Below are 16679 nucleotides of genomic sequence, written 5' to 3'. Positions count from 1 at the left end.
TGCAAGTAATCCGAATATTTCAATGCACGACTCAGATGATAGTAGTGCTGAATACTAACTCACAGCCACAATCCATAAATAGTCCTTAAGCCGTAATCATATACAAGTTTATAAATTTATCTAACAAGTTTCAATTACAAGTTCAAAAGTAATTCACTCATTATTTATTCGAAACAGGTACAGAGTTAATCGGGCTTAAATTCAATTAGTTGTTGACTGGTCAAAAACCAAAAGAGAAAATATGCTTTTACTTCCTAAAGTCTATCAGTTCAAGATTAGCTTCTCTTATTTTAAAACTTTCAAAAGTGGAAATGAATACACCCTCCACATCTGAAGATAGAACACAAATGGAATTATTGGAGAATAAGAAGGTAAATATACAGTGAATATTATTTCTTGAATGTTTTTTATAATGATATTATTACTCTGTCAAGATAGGTCAAATTGGCTGTAGTTTGGTCATGGAATTTGGTTTCACTTCGCACACTATAGGCTCTGGCTTAAGGACAAGCAAAAACCATTCTTTTTGGCCCCAGGCAAGAGTTCTACAAAGCTTTCCAAAATGCAAAGTCATATTCATCAATCCAGCTTAAGGTCCACACTTTCTGTAAAAACCGTAGAGGTTAAACCCTTACCATTTTCTAGGAATAAGCTGAATCGGGGTTCTAGGGGAAAAAAAGTGTTGCTTTTGCAACACAATTATTAACTTATCCAGTGAACATTGTTTTACAAAGAATCTTAAATATCAGGGAAAACATTGACCTGTTCCAATGTGGTAAAACAGGAAGCATAGAAGATTTTCAATTTTGCCATTAACTAGGTTCACATTTTTATTTGGTGATAAAGTTTCAAAGGCTGTATATTTGGAAAATTTTTAATGTTAAACATTTTATGAAGTGTATTGGACTCTATTTTTCTCGTTTTCTTTATGTTAAAAACGAGCAGGAATTAATTTAAAAATAATTATCAACTCAAAGTAAAGAGCGGATTTGACACTTAAAACGACCAACAGTTTTAAAGCTACTTAATAAATTACATTTATTTCCGAATTATAGGGGGCCATTGCTTAACATTGCTACTGCTTACAGTAAGCATTAAGTATTAATATATAAGAATTAAAGTAAGTTAGTAACTTGCTACTAATTGTACCCTCTACTTTATTTCAATAAAAGTAAAATTTCAAAAACTACAAAATGAGTATAAATGTTAGATCATTTATTTGAAATTTGTGCTCTGCGCAAGTGCCTCCTCAACCTCCTTCCGTAAAACCAGGGAAAAGGGGTGTTGGAAACTTAAGAAAAATACCAGCTTAAGTGTGGTTTTAAGATGTCCAGAAACTGATGATTCTCCCATTAGTCTAAGGGAAAATTAAGTCTGTTGAAAGGGGTCGTCACAAATATGAGCCAAAAGTTAAGGCTGGACCATTAATTGGCAGGACCATTAACGGAAATTTGATATCAGTGGATACAGAAAAATAATCAACTTATTATTTTGATTATAAACGTATAAGATTCATCAAGTTTAGTGTCTCTCATCAAAATTTTGCAAGCCTGTGAAAACTTGCCATGATTTAAAAAAAGATGGAGACACCGCCTAAAAGTCTAGAAATGTTTATGAAAATTGCATCAGATTTTAGCGTATCAGAGAATGCTGTTGTGTTACTGTTTTTGTTTTTCGAAAGTGTATAGACATTTCGGGGGGAGGGGGAGATGTTTTATTTGGAATGGGTTTTCATTGGGAGAATTTTCCCTGGGGAAAGAAACTTCTGGGGATGAGCTTTCCAGGAGAAATTTTACGCTGGGGTATTTGACAGAAATTCTTGTACGAAATTCTTTTTTTTTGTCTCACTATCTCTTTGTTAACTCAATTTTGCGTGTGGATTCAGTCAGGATAGAATTTTACAGAGGGGGGGGGTGTATGTTATGAAGGAACTTTCTATGGAGAAGTTTCCCGTAGAACGAGAAACTTGTTCATGGAGGGTGAGCAGGAGTTACCACCATTATTTAAAAAACGATCAGAAATTAAAATAAAAAACAAATAAGTTTTTTCAACCGAAAGTAAGGAGCAACAACAAAACTAAAAATTAACATAAATTGTTCCGTATATGAAGGATTTGTCTCCCCTTCAATACCTTGCTCTTTATTCTAAAGTTTGGCTGTTTGTCTAAATTTTTAAGAACGACTCCTGAAATTGAACACTCCTGTTTATTTAGAATAGGAAGTTTTTTTCAGAAGTGCTAAAAACTTTAACGTGAAAAGCAGGGTATTGAGGAGGGGGTCAACCTCTTCATATACTTTATAATTTTTGTCTCGTTTTGGGTTTTATTGTGGCTCATTACTTTCAGTAGACATTTTTTTTATTTTTTATTTATATCCACATAGAGATCTTGCAGAATATTAATTTGATAGAAAATGACTGGGAATGAAGATTTTTTTTTTTTACTGTTCTTAGTTGTTCTTATTTGTGTTAGTTTTATTTTGGTTTGCCAGCTTTTGGTTACAGGGTATGGCTTCTCGTGATCTGGAAGTAATATTTGATAATGTGATATTCTCGAAATTTCTTCATCAATAAATATTCTCTTCTATTTCAGCCAAATTTTCAAAATAATATAGCTGGTGATTATGAAAATACTTTTTATAATTTGATATCCCTAAAAAATAAATATATGTTTTAAATTAGCTGTTAAAAAAATCTGAGTACAAAGAAGATGTCATTTAGGAATTGCTGGGGCTGGAGGACTCCACAAGATGTGATTGAAATTTTGTATTGGTTTCAGATGCGGATATTTTAGGCCTATGCAAACCGATCTTAGATGAGTTTGTAGATAGCCACTGTGGAAAAAGTTGGATAGGAAAGTAGAAATGCTACTTTGCAGTTTCAAAATTTGTTGGTAGATTTCATCTGATAATACCATGCTTACATACAAAAATAAGTTTTGTTCAAAGAAAAGCTGTCAAAACACAAGTTGTGCCGCTGAAGTGTGAGCATTTTTTGGAATTCTTTCGAATTCTGCTACTGGCAACTTTGGACCTTTTTTCATATCTGGCAGTTAGATGAGTTTGAAAATATCCATCTCCAAGAATACCCCTTATCTTTTGCAATCTTTCCCATGCAATGAAAGAAGTCAAACTAACTATTGATATTTTTACATCAAATCAGTCGGGATTAAAAGAAAGGCATGCTGATGTTGGGTGGAGTAATCAACGAGATGAATTCAATCCAGACTTTTGTAAAGATTTTTGTAAAATAGAAAGCGTTTGATTCTTTGTCTGCATTAAATAAAAAAAGTTTTTTTTTTAACTGAAAGTATGGAGCGACATTAAAACTTAAAACGAATAGAAATCACTTCGTATATGAAAGGTACTGGTCCCTCCTCAACGCCCCGCTCTTTACGCTAAAGTTTGACATTTTCTCTCAACTCTAATTTTTAAAACAGTAAAAAACTTTAGCGTAAAGAGCGGGGCGTTGAGGAGAGACCAGCCCCTTTCATATACGAATTAATTTCTGTTCGTTATAAGTTTTAATGTCGCTCCTTACTTTCAGTTAAAAAAACTTGCTTTTTTTATTTAATTTCTGAGCGTTTTTCAACTAATGCATGTTTTGATTTTGGCTCTCCGCAGATGAATAATTAGAACGAAATTTGCATATTCATTTTTTTTGGCTAAATGGCTTTCTCATAGTTTTGATCTGACGATTTTGAAAAGGGGTGGGGGAGGATGCCTAGTTGCCCTCCCCCCAGTTTTTTGGTTACTTAAAAAGGCAACTAGAACATTTAAATTTTTACAAACGTTTTTATTAGTAAAAGATATACGTAACTTACGAATTAGCTTATGTAATGAGCTTTTGTATTCGTATGTTTTTATTACGTATATGAGGGGGTTTACCTCCTCAGCAGTACCTCGCTCTTTACAACAAAGCTTAAGTTTTGTCCCAATTCCTTAAGAATGACCCCTGAATCACAAAGGCCGTAGAATAAATAGTTGAAATTACTTAAAATACTTTAGCGTAAAGAGTGAGGTATTGAGGAGGGGACGAATCCCCTCATATGCGTGGTAATTTTTGTTCGTTTTAATACTGCTCCTTACTTTCAGATGAAAAAACTTTTCATATTTATTTAAAAAAAAATAATGCTAGAAAATCCTGCGCTCCCTTCATGGAAATTTTCTTCCCCCATGACAAATTACTCCATGGAAAGTTCCCTCAACTTATCTCTCTCTTCTCAACAGCTCCTCCCCAGACAAAAAAAAAATCCCTCTGAAAACGTCTGTACACTTCCCAATAACCATCACTATATGTAAGCACAGGTCAAAGTTTGTAACTTGTAGCCCCTTCCACGGGGACTTTGGGGAATTAAGTCGTCCTAAAAGACATAGTTATAAGGTTTTTCGACTATGCTGAATAAAATGGCTATCTCAGAATTTTGATCCGATGGATTTGGGAAAATGATTAGCGTGGGAGGGGGCCTAGGTGCCCCTCTAATTTTTTTGGTCACTTAAAAAGGACACTAGAACTTTTTATTTCCGTTAGAATGAGCCCTTTTGCAGCATTATAGGACCACTGGGTCGATACGATCACCCCTGGGGGAAAAAACAAACAAAAAAAACAACAATAAAACAAACAAACACATAAACGCGCATCCGTGATCTGCCTTCTGGCAAAAATTACCTCACAAAAATTCCACATTTTGTAGATAGGAGCTTGAAAATTCTTCAGTATGGTTCTCTGATACGTTGAATCTGATGGTGTGATTTTCGTTAAGATTCTATGACTTTTAGGGAGTGTTTCCCCCTATTTTCTAAAATAAGGCAAATTTTCTCAGGCTCGTAACTTTTGATGGGTAAGACTAAACTTGATTAAACTTATATATTTAAAATTAGTATTAAATTGCGATTCTTTTGATGTAGCTATTGCTGACAAAATTCCGTTTTTTAGAGTTTTGGTTACTATTGAACCGGGTCGCTCCTTACTACAGTTCGTTACCACGAACTGTTTGACTGAAATCCAAGAGGGAAACAGTTTTTACTGATTAAACCTTAGATAAATAAATACATTTTGAAATCAATTAATGAATTATTTATTCAAAGTTAGAACACATCGTACTACAAATATATGTAATGGGTTTTAAAATTTATAAGAAGCTGCTGGTAATACTCTGTAGATAAAGTGAAAGAGTTTTATTGCGAAATGTCTTTCGAAGTTCAGATTCTTCTGGGAAAAGCTGATGTCTGATGAAAGAAAAAGTCATTGCATCCCAAGGTGCTATTTGCAGCATCTAAAAGTGCTAATCAAAAATGTAAATCGTTGACATATGTTGAATTACCAGGTTATTTGCTGAATGGTATAGCACGTGTAAATTTTAAACCTCACATTCATATTTTTGATTAGTGTTCACGTTTATTTGCCAATAGATGAAAAAAAGCACATATAATACCAGTTTATAAAACAGGAGACAAATCTGATATAAATAATTATCATTCTTGATCCTCTTCGGAAAAATAGCACTTGGAGCAAAAAAAAGTCTCATTTTTGCTTCATACAAATTTTTTTGCTTCAAATATTGCTCTTCTTCCTTCCACTTAAGGTTGCAATTAGCTTGTCCTATTGCGCAACTCATGGTCGTCCTATTGCGAAGAATGTTGGTACCTCTTTTCTTATTACATTTTCCTTATTGGACCTTCTGGACCAGTGGGGTTGAACAGGGATACTTCTTTGTACATGTCTGGACACTCGTACTCAGGACACTCACCTGGATAATCAGGGTATCATAGCTCATTTATCTGTTTCTTTTTCTTGTATATCTTTTGTTCTTTTTCTGTCAAAAAGATTTGCTTCTATATTTTAGATTAACAATGGCAGATTTGGAAGATGTTTCAAAAACAATCAATGGTATTATTTTCCATGATATCCAAGACTTGGAGAGTGTGACTGATTTGCTTCGAGCTTTGAGAAGTGCATGCAGTCGTGGTGTTAATGTGCAGAAATTTATTGGAGAAAATACTAGATTGTTAGAAAAAGTGGAAACCATCATATGTGATGGAATTTCACTTCAACAGCAGTCAGAAAAAGTATTATTAATGACTGCAGTAGCTATACAGTTTCTTGGAAATTTAACTGTAAACAATCCTAGCAATTCTTTGACAATCTGGAACTTGGTAAAGAAAAAAATTCTGCACCTCTGCTTTACACTAGATGCTACAAAAATTTGGAACTCCTTTTCAATGCTACTGCTTAATGTATTTCTACAGAATGAACATTTGCTTGATGAGATCCTTTGTTCTGAATATGTGACAACCATTTTAGAAAAATTAACGAAATCTGCACAAGATGATGCTGAGTTTAGGTAATTATTTGTCTAAATTTAAGGTTGTTCTGATATAAAAAAAGTCTTGAAAAGAATATCGTTTTTAGTGCATATCATGCTGTTGGTTTTTGTTGAAATTAGAGAAAACAAATCTTCTGAATAACAGTTTTGTCTTTGTATTGCTTAATCTGTAGGATTCTTAGATGCTGACGGTAAGAGAACAATATTTTGATTTTAGGGTAAAGACAGGATCCAATGACCTAGTTATCTCTCTTCGACTATAATTGAGAAGCAGCTCCATCATAAATCCACAGTTTCATAGATTATTGATTATGATTGACTTAATTGATAGAAAAACTTTTGAGAAGTGAAGGTCTAACCCTTGTATAATCTACTAGATAAGTATATAAATGTGATTTGGGCTATGTTTAAGAATATTATTGCTGCATCAAAAGGCAGGTTGTAAGATTAGTAGTTGGATTGGCGTGGAATCAGGGGTTCATCATGTATTTGTCCCATTTTTCTCAAATGCACTATTCTAATTGACTTTGCCCCAATAAACGCAGCAAAGGCTATACATCAACATGGTATGGAGTAGGAAGGTAAAAATGTCCTAGATTTAGATTGTACAGAGGATTTTAGTGTCCTAAATAAAACAAATTAGCAAACACATGAATTGTTGGAGGTTTTGAAAGTTCAGGGCGGAAGAATAAGATTAAGAATTTATTGCATGAAGATTAAGTTGCTCTGACTAGGAATAAATGAGGGTGGACATTAACCCCTCCATTATATAATGAGCACAAATATGAAATCAAGAAATATTATGATTTAAGTTTGGGTGAAAACAAAGGCATTGGGAGCGCAGTGGCGGTTTTAGGGGGTGGAGTAGAGGGGGCACTTGCCCTGGGTGCAGAAATTATAGGATGCCAAATCTCAAATAAATATTCTAACGGTTATAATTGTTTTGCAATTTTGAAATTTATATTTATTCAAATAAAGTTGAGGGTGCAGTTGGCAGTAATTACAAGCAAATTGATTCCCAAATTTTCATTTTTTACGATATCTTTATGACCATTTCTTAGAAGTAAATATGTGTAGCAATAAAAGTAATATACTGCAATGATTTAGATCCCATTCAATTGTTCTGTGAAATACGAGTTATTAAAATAATAATTCAACGCCGACAACCGACACACCTCCTTATGGAAACCCATAGATGTATTATGACATGTTTAGTATTCTTCTAAGTCACATTAAAGGTTAGGACGTTTTTCTCCAGTTGGACATTTATTTTTCCGTATTCACTTGCATAGAGGAGAATGGACATCACATTGCTATTCATGAGTTGAAGTTTCAAGCCCATAGAGACTTTTCTACTGAGCCGGATTGGTTTCAACTTATTGAAAGCCAGTGTAGCTTGTTCAATTGTCCTCTTGATTTGATGGTTTTTTCACCATTATAATCATTCCAACTCCTGAGGTACTTAATATCAATTACCTGTTCAATTGCCTTATCTTTGCATTTAAGTATAAGTGGAGAGTCGATGTAGCCATCCTCTTGATACTGATATTCACTTTAAGCTCTACTTCTATAGCCTTTTCATCTATCGTGTCGAGTAGCAGCTATGGTCCATGTTTTGGTTTTTTGAGAAGAACAACGTCGCCAGAGATATCCAGATCAGAAATCTTTTGGCTTCAAATCCTCATTCCAGACTCTTAGGACTGCTTTAGAATAACATTATAATAACAAAAAGGAATGGGCTAGGACACATCCATGTTTGACACCAGACATAAAGAATGTGGATCCTAATTTTCTGTGCATATACAACATTCTCTTTCTTCATAGAGTGCGATTATTATTTTGAATAGTTTATTAGGTACTCAGTGAGAATTCAAAATCTACCATAAAATCTTTCGTTCAACAGGAGTAGTGACAACATAATGCTTTTAAAGACAGCCATAGCCACTGCTCCTTTTTTTGACGCTGATTCCCTCAAGACTCTGCCGTTACTAATTTTCTTTGAGAAATAAGTGTTATTAATTTTCTTCGAGACGCAGGGGTTAATTATGTAATAGGGTTTGTTTACTTCAGGATTTCTTTGGTCTTTATGTAAAAGGGTTTGACCCGCAGAATAGAGCCCCTGTGGAAGTGACTGCTAGGAGCTCCGTTGGAATTGGTTACTAGGGGCCCTCCTTGTGAAATTGGATGCTAGGGTCCCCAGTGGTTAGGTTAGGAGCCAGGTGAAATTGGATGCTAGGGTCCCCCGTTGGAATTGGCTGCTAGCCCCCCCCCATTTTAATTGGTTCATATGGCCCCCTTCCGAATTGACTGCTAGGGCCATCCGTTCGAAATGGTTGCTAGGGCCCCCTGTTGGAATGAGATGCTATGGTCCCCGTTGGAATTGGCTGCTAGGGCCCCTCGTTGGAATTGGATGCTAGCCCTCCCCCCTCCCCGCTTGAATTGGCTAGTTGGGTGCCCTGATGGAAAAGGTTACTAGGTTAGGTGAGGGCCACCCTGGTTAGTTTTGTGTCGCCTTCCTGGTGGAAAAGGTTGCTAGGAGCCGAGTGGAACTGTTTGCTTGGGCCCGGCGTCCTAAAGGTCCACTACGAGCAGGCCCCGAAGGTTTTCACTGTCCCTGGAGGGTTGTTAAAGAAAATTACACTCCATTATGTAATAGTTGCATAAATAAACAAACCACATCACGTAATAACCAAAGAAATCCTGTTACGTGGTTTGATCCCTCCCCTTTGAAATTTCTGCCTGACTTGTATAAGCGCAGCAAAAATGCAAATAGCGAAATTGGTCACGCGTTTTTAAAGTTTTTTTTTTCTTAACCCGTCCTTGGAGGGAACCCTTCCTCTCCTCAGCACCTATTTTGCATTCTTACTCCAAATGAAGAGCAGTCAGGGTTAAGTTTCCCCTTCATATATGTCTGAACGACTTCTCATTGGAAGCTTGAATATTCATGACTGAAAAGGCGCTTCCTGAGTCTTTAGGGATTCCTGTCCACTCAGAAAAAAAGCCCTTTTCTCCTCTCCTAATACATAGCGGTCAATTATGCAATACTATAGAAATTTTTGAATTACAGGATAAACCATATGTAATAACTGTTGCTCTTATTTTGAATGCATATATGTTCTGGGACAAAATTTTGTCCGGGAAAACTATGTTCGCGGATTTGCAACACAATTTGGCTGAAACGAGCACTTAGATGCGGCTCAATCTTTTTGTTTGAATGTTGCGTGATTTTCGTTAAGATCATGTTCCTATTTGAAGTTTTTTTCTTTCTATGAATTGTTTAAATTTATTTCTGAAAAAAAATTTGTAGCTTTAGAATTAATGTTTTTTCATATTCAGAATTAGCATAATCACTAGATTCCTCTGATGTATGAGTAGCTTTTGATATAGATTCTTCGTATGTATTGTTACCAAAATTTGTGTGTTCTAGTTTGATCTTTATTGGCAAGGGCTACTCTTTATAACAGCATTAACATTTTGACGACAATTTTCGTGCGATCTCTCATTTCTCTAAGAAGAAGAAGTGGAAACTCTGTCCTCTACGTCCTATAATGCTTTTGCTCAGTGCTCAACTATACTATATCTCAACTATCCTATACTGGCAAATTCTGATAATTTTTTTCTTTAGTGCTTCCAGTTATTTTTGAAAATCACACTATATACGCGCTACTTGTATAAAGCGGCCTCCCTTTTTTGTCCTTTCAGTATTTTGAGTAGCATGTACACTTTTCAAAGAAAAATAGTTAATTTTACTGTTTATTACCTATAATGCATGTAATGAAAAAAAGAAGAAATTTATTAATTTCTTCTTCTAGTCAACATGTCATCGAAGTTTGTATTTTACCACGCAAAGAGCTTTCTGTCATCTACCCTGAACTGCCACATCCCTCTCGACTTTTTCTATTAGAAACTATCTACCACGCACTTGCATCTACTCCTGAAAGTAAAGCTACAGTATCTGCAGCATTTATACAATACGCTGCAGAAGTCTTCAAATTGAAATCAGACTTTATGTTGCATGTGTTGAGAAGGAATGAAGATGTAGAGCCTTTGGAGTATACTAAGATGTTAGAAATCCTCGCATCATCCTCGGGCTCAGACAAATACGTGCTTATGTTGCAGGAGGATAAGTCTTTGCTTATTTCAACAGTTTGTAAGTTTAATTTTATAATTCATTTTTCTTTTGTCATCTACTTTGTTTCTACTTTTAATCTGCTTTGTTCCATAAAGGAATAAATCCATTCAGTGCTGTATTTACTTAATTCCATAACACTATAGCCATAATTGGAAGATTAATCATTACTGGATAATTTTGTACGGGTCTAACCTTTAAGAGGAGGGGGGCTAGAGTATTTTTACAGGGCGGTGAGCAATAACTAGAAAAGACCATTCCGGTAATTATAACTTACTTCTTAGAGGAGATCTGTCTTTTTTTTTCTTTTTTTTGCTCGCTCAATTCAAAATTCTGCGAAATGGACCGATCTGAACGGCATGATCAGGGAAATTTTCGTGTATGCGGAGGGGAGGGAGTCTGGACCGAGAATTATATCCTGAGATCGCGAATTCTCACAATTTATTCTAAGATTTTTGAGTTTCCATGATTGACATATTCTTTGGATGTTTTGTTAGATGTTTCCCCTACCCCCTCCCCTTCCCAAATGACGATCACCAACTTCAACAGCTGAATCTACTTAGTTTGTTCCACGACCACTATATAAAAAGTGGATGAAACCTAAAGAGAAGACGAAATGTTTGATCGGAAATTTGGTGCCTTTTTTTTCATCAGAACTTCCTATCATCCCTCACTTATGGTATCACATAAAATTTGTAGATAGCCAATTCACCTGGATGTCTTGGTGCTAAATTTACACTTGGTGCATAACTGATATAATTTCTTGTTTTGTATAAGAAATGATTTAAGTTTTAGTTGGAGAGTTAGTGACAAAGTGCAAAAACGAGTTAAGTCCAAGTTGCCCACTGAGATTACTCTCTGTTGCTGGAGAAACTCACAATAGGCTCCCTAATTGGAACCTTTCCCTTTTTTTTCTAGATAATGGTGTGCCAGCAAGCGTGATTACCTATAACCGTATCCTCATCTTTTCTAAATCCTAGATTAGGAATATTTTTGGATTTGTGTAATATCAACAGTATAATTCAAAATCTCAGCAGAAATTGCACACTGTTTTTATCTGAAAAGCGTTTCTTTGGAAATGAATTTTATTATCTTCAATACAATTATCTTAGCTCCTTCTTAGTAATAGAGGATATTTCCAGATCTTTTGAAATGTTTTCATCAGCTTGGAAAAGAAGCCGAAGAAGGATTTACCCCAGTTGAAGATTTGGCTGTATTAGCACCAAATAATGTAAACCGGATCCAAGAAGAACCTACATTTTGTTTCAAAAGAGATTTGATTCGATTAATTGCCAATCTAACTTGGAGAAATCTATCAAATCAAAACGAGGTTAGTCTTCTTAAAATTGTTTAGAAGTGGTTTTTGGAAGTGTTTGCCTACACAGGCCCACCCTCCTAGAATTCAAAGATTTCAATGAACTCTCAGTGTTTTTATATAACCCATCAGTGTTTTGCTTGGGTAAGATGGGGAGGGGATGTTGGGTGGGTGATGTTTTTATTTAACACTCCTAAAATTTTAAGTTCATCTGTAAGTAATTTCCTTTGTCGTGTCTTTGTTAGGTATTCATACCGCAATAAAATATTCAGTTAAGTAGAAGCTTTTAAAAATTTAACATTAAATTCTTTTTTTTAATTTTAAAAATTAAACAAAACAGTTGGAAAGCAGAGGTTTCGACCAATATTGGGAAGGGAGAATTTTCAGAAGTATCGTTTATGCTATATTTTATAGGCATTGAAATTTGTATTGTAAAAAGTCATTAAAAAAAAAAAAATATATATATCAGAGTCCATGTGTAAGGTTAGATTTGAGAAAGAGGAATATGTCTTCAAGTATTTTCCTCAGACCCACTAATGTGGAAGAGTTAACTCTAGAAATTTAAGAAATCAAGAGTTGACCGTAAAATTTATCAAAATCGTCCGATCAAAACTATGAGAAAGCCATTTAGCCGAAAAAAAATCTATGCAAATTTGGTTTTAATTATTCATGTGCAGCGAGCCCAAATCAAAACATGTATAAACTGAAAAACGTTCAGAAATTAAAATTAAAAAAAACAAGTTTTTTTTAACTGCAAGTAATTCCGTATATGAAAGGGGTTGTCCCATCGTCAACGCCCCACTCTTTACGCTAAAGGTTGACTCTTTGTCACAACTCTACTTTCTGAAACAATAAAAAAACTTTAGCTTAAAGAGCAAGGCGTTGAGGAGGGGACAACCCCTTTCATATACGGAATAATTTCTGTTCGTTTTAAGTTTTAATGTCGCTCCTTACTTGCAGTTAAAAAAAACTTTTATTTAGTTTTTTTTATTTAGTTTCTGAATGTTTTTGAATTAAAGCATGTTTTGATTTTGGCTCACCGCACATGAATAAATAAAACGAAATTTGCATATTAACTTTTTGTTTTCCTAAATGGCTTTCTCATTGTTTTGATTGGACGATTTTGATAAAAAAAGGGGTTGGGGGAGGATGCCTAGTTGTCCTCCAATTTTGGCTGCTTGAAAATGCAACTAGATTTTTTTTATTTTTTACGAACGTTTTTGTTATTAATAAACATACGTACCTTATGAATTAACTCACGTAACGAACTTCTATATTTGTGTAGTCTTATTACATATATGAGAGGGTTCGCTCCCTTGTTAATACCTCACTGTTTACACTAAAGCTTGGCTTCTGTCCCAAGTCTTTAAGAATGACCCCTGAATCACAAAGGCCGTAGAATAAATAGTTGAAATTAATAAAGATACTTCAGCGTAAAGGTAAGGTATTGTGGAGGAGACAAACCCCCATATATACGTTATATTTTATGTTCGTTCTAAATTTTAATGCTGCTCATTACTTCCAGTTGAAAAAAAAATATTTATTTTCTCAATTTTTTTAATAATGCTAGAAAATCCTGCGCCTCCTTCATGGAAATTCTCTTCCTTCATGATAAATTCTTCCATGAAAAGATCCTCCTCCATAACCCACTCCCCCCGACCCACCCCCACTCCAACGCGAAAAAGTCCCTGAAAACGTCTGTACACTTCATAATAACCATTACCATATGTAAACAATGGTCAAAGTTTGTAACTTGCAGCCCCTCCCCCGGGGACTGTGGGGGATTAAGTCGTCCCCACACACATAGGGATTAAGTTTTCGACTAAGCTGCACAGAATGGCAATCTCAAAATTTTGATCCGTTGACCCTGGGGAAAAAGTGTGCGTGAGAGGGGGGACTAGGTGCCCTCCGATTTTTTTGCTCGTTTAAAAATGCCCTATAACTTTTAATTTCCGTTACAATAAGCCCTCCCCCGACATTGTAGGGCCACTGGGTAGATACGATCCCCCCTGGGAAAAACACAAAACGAAAACAAATAAACACGCATCCGTGATCTGTCTTCTGGCAAAAAATACAAAATTCCACATTTTTGTAGATAGGAGTTTGAAACTTCTACAGTAGGATTCTGTGATAAGCTGAATCTGATGGTGATATTTTCGTTAAGATTCTATAACTTTTAGGGGGTGTTTCCCTCTATTTCCTGAAATAAGGCAAATTTCCTCAGGCTCGTAACTTTTGATGTGTAAGACTAAACTAGACGAAACTTATATATTCAAAATCAGCATTAAAATGCGATTCTTTTGATGTAACTATTGGTATCAGAATTCCGTTTTTTAGAGTTTCGGTTACTAGTGAGCCGGGTCGCTCCTTACTACAGTTCCTTACCACGAACTGTTGGATGAAGTTGTAGCAAAACACAGATCGTTAATATAAAGAAGAAAGAAAAGAGGACCCATAATTAAACCCTGAGGGATACCAACCGATGACGATAGTGGAAGGAAAGAGGAAATAGAGTTATTAGTTAAAGTAACTTGTGTTCTCTCAGAAAGATACAATTTTACTAAATCTAATGTTTTCCCACGAACCACCGAATTATTAAACTTAGAAAAAAAAAAAAAATGAGAAATTGAGTTTAACGCTTTTTGAATGTCGTGGAACAGGATTGTAGGAATTTCTCCTTTGTCAAGACAATCACTCACAAGCTGGTTAATAATAACCATTGGATGATCACTCCCATGTCCCTTTCTAAAACCAAATTGAAGCTTTGAAAACAATTTTGATTTTTCAAAAACATTATACATCCGATTAATAGCGTTTCTACAATCTTAGAAAACACAGACAGTATTGAAATTGGGTGGTAATTAGACGGATTATAATGGTCATTCCCTATATGTAGAGCAATAGTTGTTGAAACCTTAAAAGATGTAGGATTAACTCCTATCTGAAATATTAAATTTGTTATTTAAGTGAATACAGTCGTAATAACAGGCATAATGATTTTCACAAGGTTAGAAAAAGAGACGTCAACCGCTTCAGAATTACCACGTTTCATAAGTGTGATGTTCACCACTTCAGATTCAGTGACTGGTGACAGCAACACTGATTTGCCTACATGTGGTGGCAGGTACTCACGGTGAGGATACCTGCCACTGTGAGTGGCAGGTATCTACCACTCACGGCAGATATTCTGCAGTGATTTATGAGAATTATTTTGCATTCTCAATTGTGGGTTTGACTAAAACTTGCACTTTTGCTGTTATAAACGAGAATGTATGTACTATAAAATTCATGAGGGTTTGCGAGGAAACCAGTCAAATTGACTTGCTGATTTCTTTATTTTTAACCCACGTCATGTATAAAAAGACACTTATGGAGTAAAATAATGAGTAAAAAAAGAACTACACTACAATTATACAACAATAAAACTAACTAAACAGACGGACTAGAGGATGAAGACGTAAAGACGCAAAAATCGGTAAAAAAAAATGGAAGCTGATAACTCTGCACGTAGCATGCAAAAGCATAGCATTGTCGTGATAGATTTGCTGTTTTTTCACCGATACTAACAAAATGATTATTTGAGACATCGGTAATTTCTTTTCATCATATACCATAATCCCATCTTGGTCAATCATTTCACTCGATTGTGAAGATTTGTAAAAATAAGAAAAAAAACAAGGACAGGGCGGAATTCATTTAGAGCTTGAGGTATATGATAAAGATAGTAAGTAAGAGAGAGAGAAAAATAGAAATTGATAAACACAGGGAGGGATACATAATATGACAATTGTTGTGATAGATTTGCTGTTTTTTCACCTATACTAACAAAATGATTATTTAAGACATCGACTATTTATTTATCATCATATACCATAATCCTATCTTGGTCAATCATTTCACTGGATTGTGAAGGCTTCCTATGTTTGCCAACTAACGAATTAATTAACCTCCATGTTCTTTTTTGACTACCTTGTGATTTCGAAAACTGAGCCACAAAATACACTTTTTTCACTTGATGAATCAATTTTGATAATGTGTTTTTATAATTAAAAAAATTCGATTTATTCTTCTTATTCAAATGTGTATTAAACAAGAAGTCATTTTTTGTATTTTAGGACTCCTCCACAAATCTTGATTTTAATCAGATACGCGGGCTGGAATTCGGATTGTAACGTTGCTTCGTCGTTTGTAATGTATACCAATACCATCTTCTGTAAGAACTTCGCACAAGTCCAGTGTCTGCCGTCCCAACAGAAAAAAATTGCATTAACTTTTTTCGAACAATTGCATTTCTAGCCAGCAGAAAAACACTGATGAATTTTAAATAAATAAGAGAGACAGCTTATATTCAAAAAATGGAATTTCGTACTTTCTGAAATACTTGAAACCTAGTTTTGTGGTTCGTACTTTTTTATGTATAGGTTTCGAAATTAGAAAAACTGCTTCAGAGGTTTATTTATATTTGAAGGCATATTTCAGTATCCCCCCTCCCATTGATATATTCATTGATATATTTTCACGAATTGTAAGTAAGCAAAAACATAAATTTCCAAAAAAAAAATTCTGAGAGCTAATAAAAAATGTTATCAACAATTTGGACGACCAGAGTTAGATATCTCTGTATATTTGTAGGACTAGCTGTTGCTTTACTAAAAACCCGAAACTTATATAATTTTTATTTTAGTTTTGTTCTCTATTTCTCTGGGTTTGAAGGACCCTGCAAAGCTGTTACTTTACTGAAAAACAAAACCCATGCAAAAAAAAAAAAAAAAAAAATGTGGCTATTCCTCTATATTTGTAGTATTGGTGATACAAAAAAGCTTTTCTTCATCACAAGTTATGTATGGCATAACGATTTATGCTCAGAATCTCGCCTTTTCAGAAGATGTTTCTTCCTCAAAATAGCTCATGTT

At 34.8% G+C, this 16679-nt stretch overlaps 1 protein-coding gene across 2 annotated transcripts in view; it reads left to right on the top strand.

Moving 5' to 3' along the window:
• The window catches only part of LOC136040554 (ataxin-10-like), a 39109-nt gene that overhangs the window by 18333 nt on the left and 4097 nt on the right, over window positions 1-16679 (top strand). For both annotated transcript variants that reach the window (XM_065724764.1, XM_065724765.1), the window contains exons 2-4: window positions 5843-6340; window positions 10135-10472; window positions 11594-11781. In XM_065724764.1, coding sequence (XP_065580836.1) covers window positions 5850-6340; window positions 10135-10472; window positions 11594-11781 — 1017 coding nt within the window. In that variant the 5' untranslated portion in view covers window positions 5843-5849. The remainder of the gene's footprint in view (window positions 1-5842; window positions 6341-10134; window positions 10473-11593; window positions 11782-16679) is intronic.

The sequence above is a fragment of the Artemia franciscana genome, chromosome 21 (assembly GCF_032884065.1).
Source record: "Artemia franciscana chromosome 21, ASM3288406v1, whole genome shotgun sequence".
NCBI classification, from domain to species: Eukaryota; Metazoa; Arthropoda; class Branchiopoda; order Anostraca; family Artemiidae; genus Artemia; species Artemia franciscana.
Note: the sequence above shows the minus strand (reverse complement) of the source record. Positions and strands in the feature narration are given on the sequence as shown.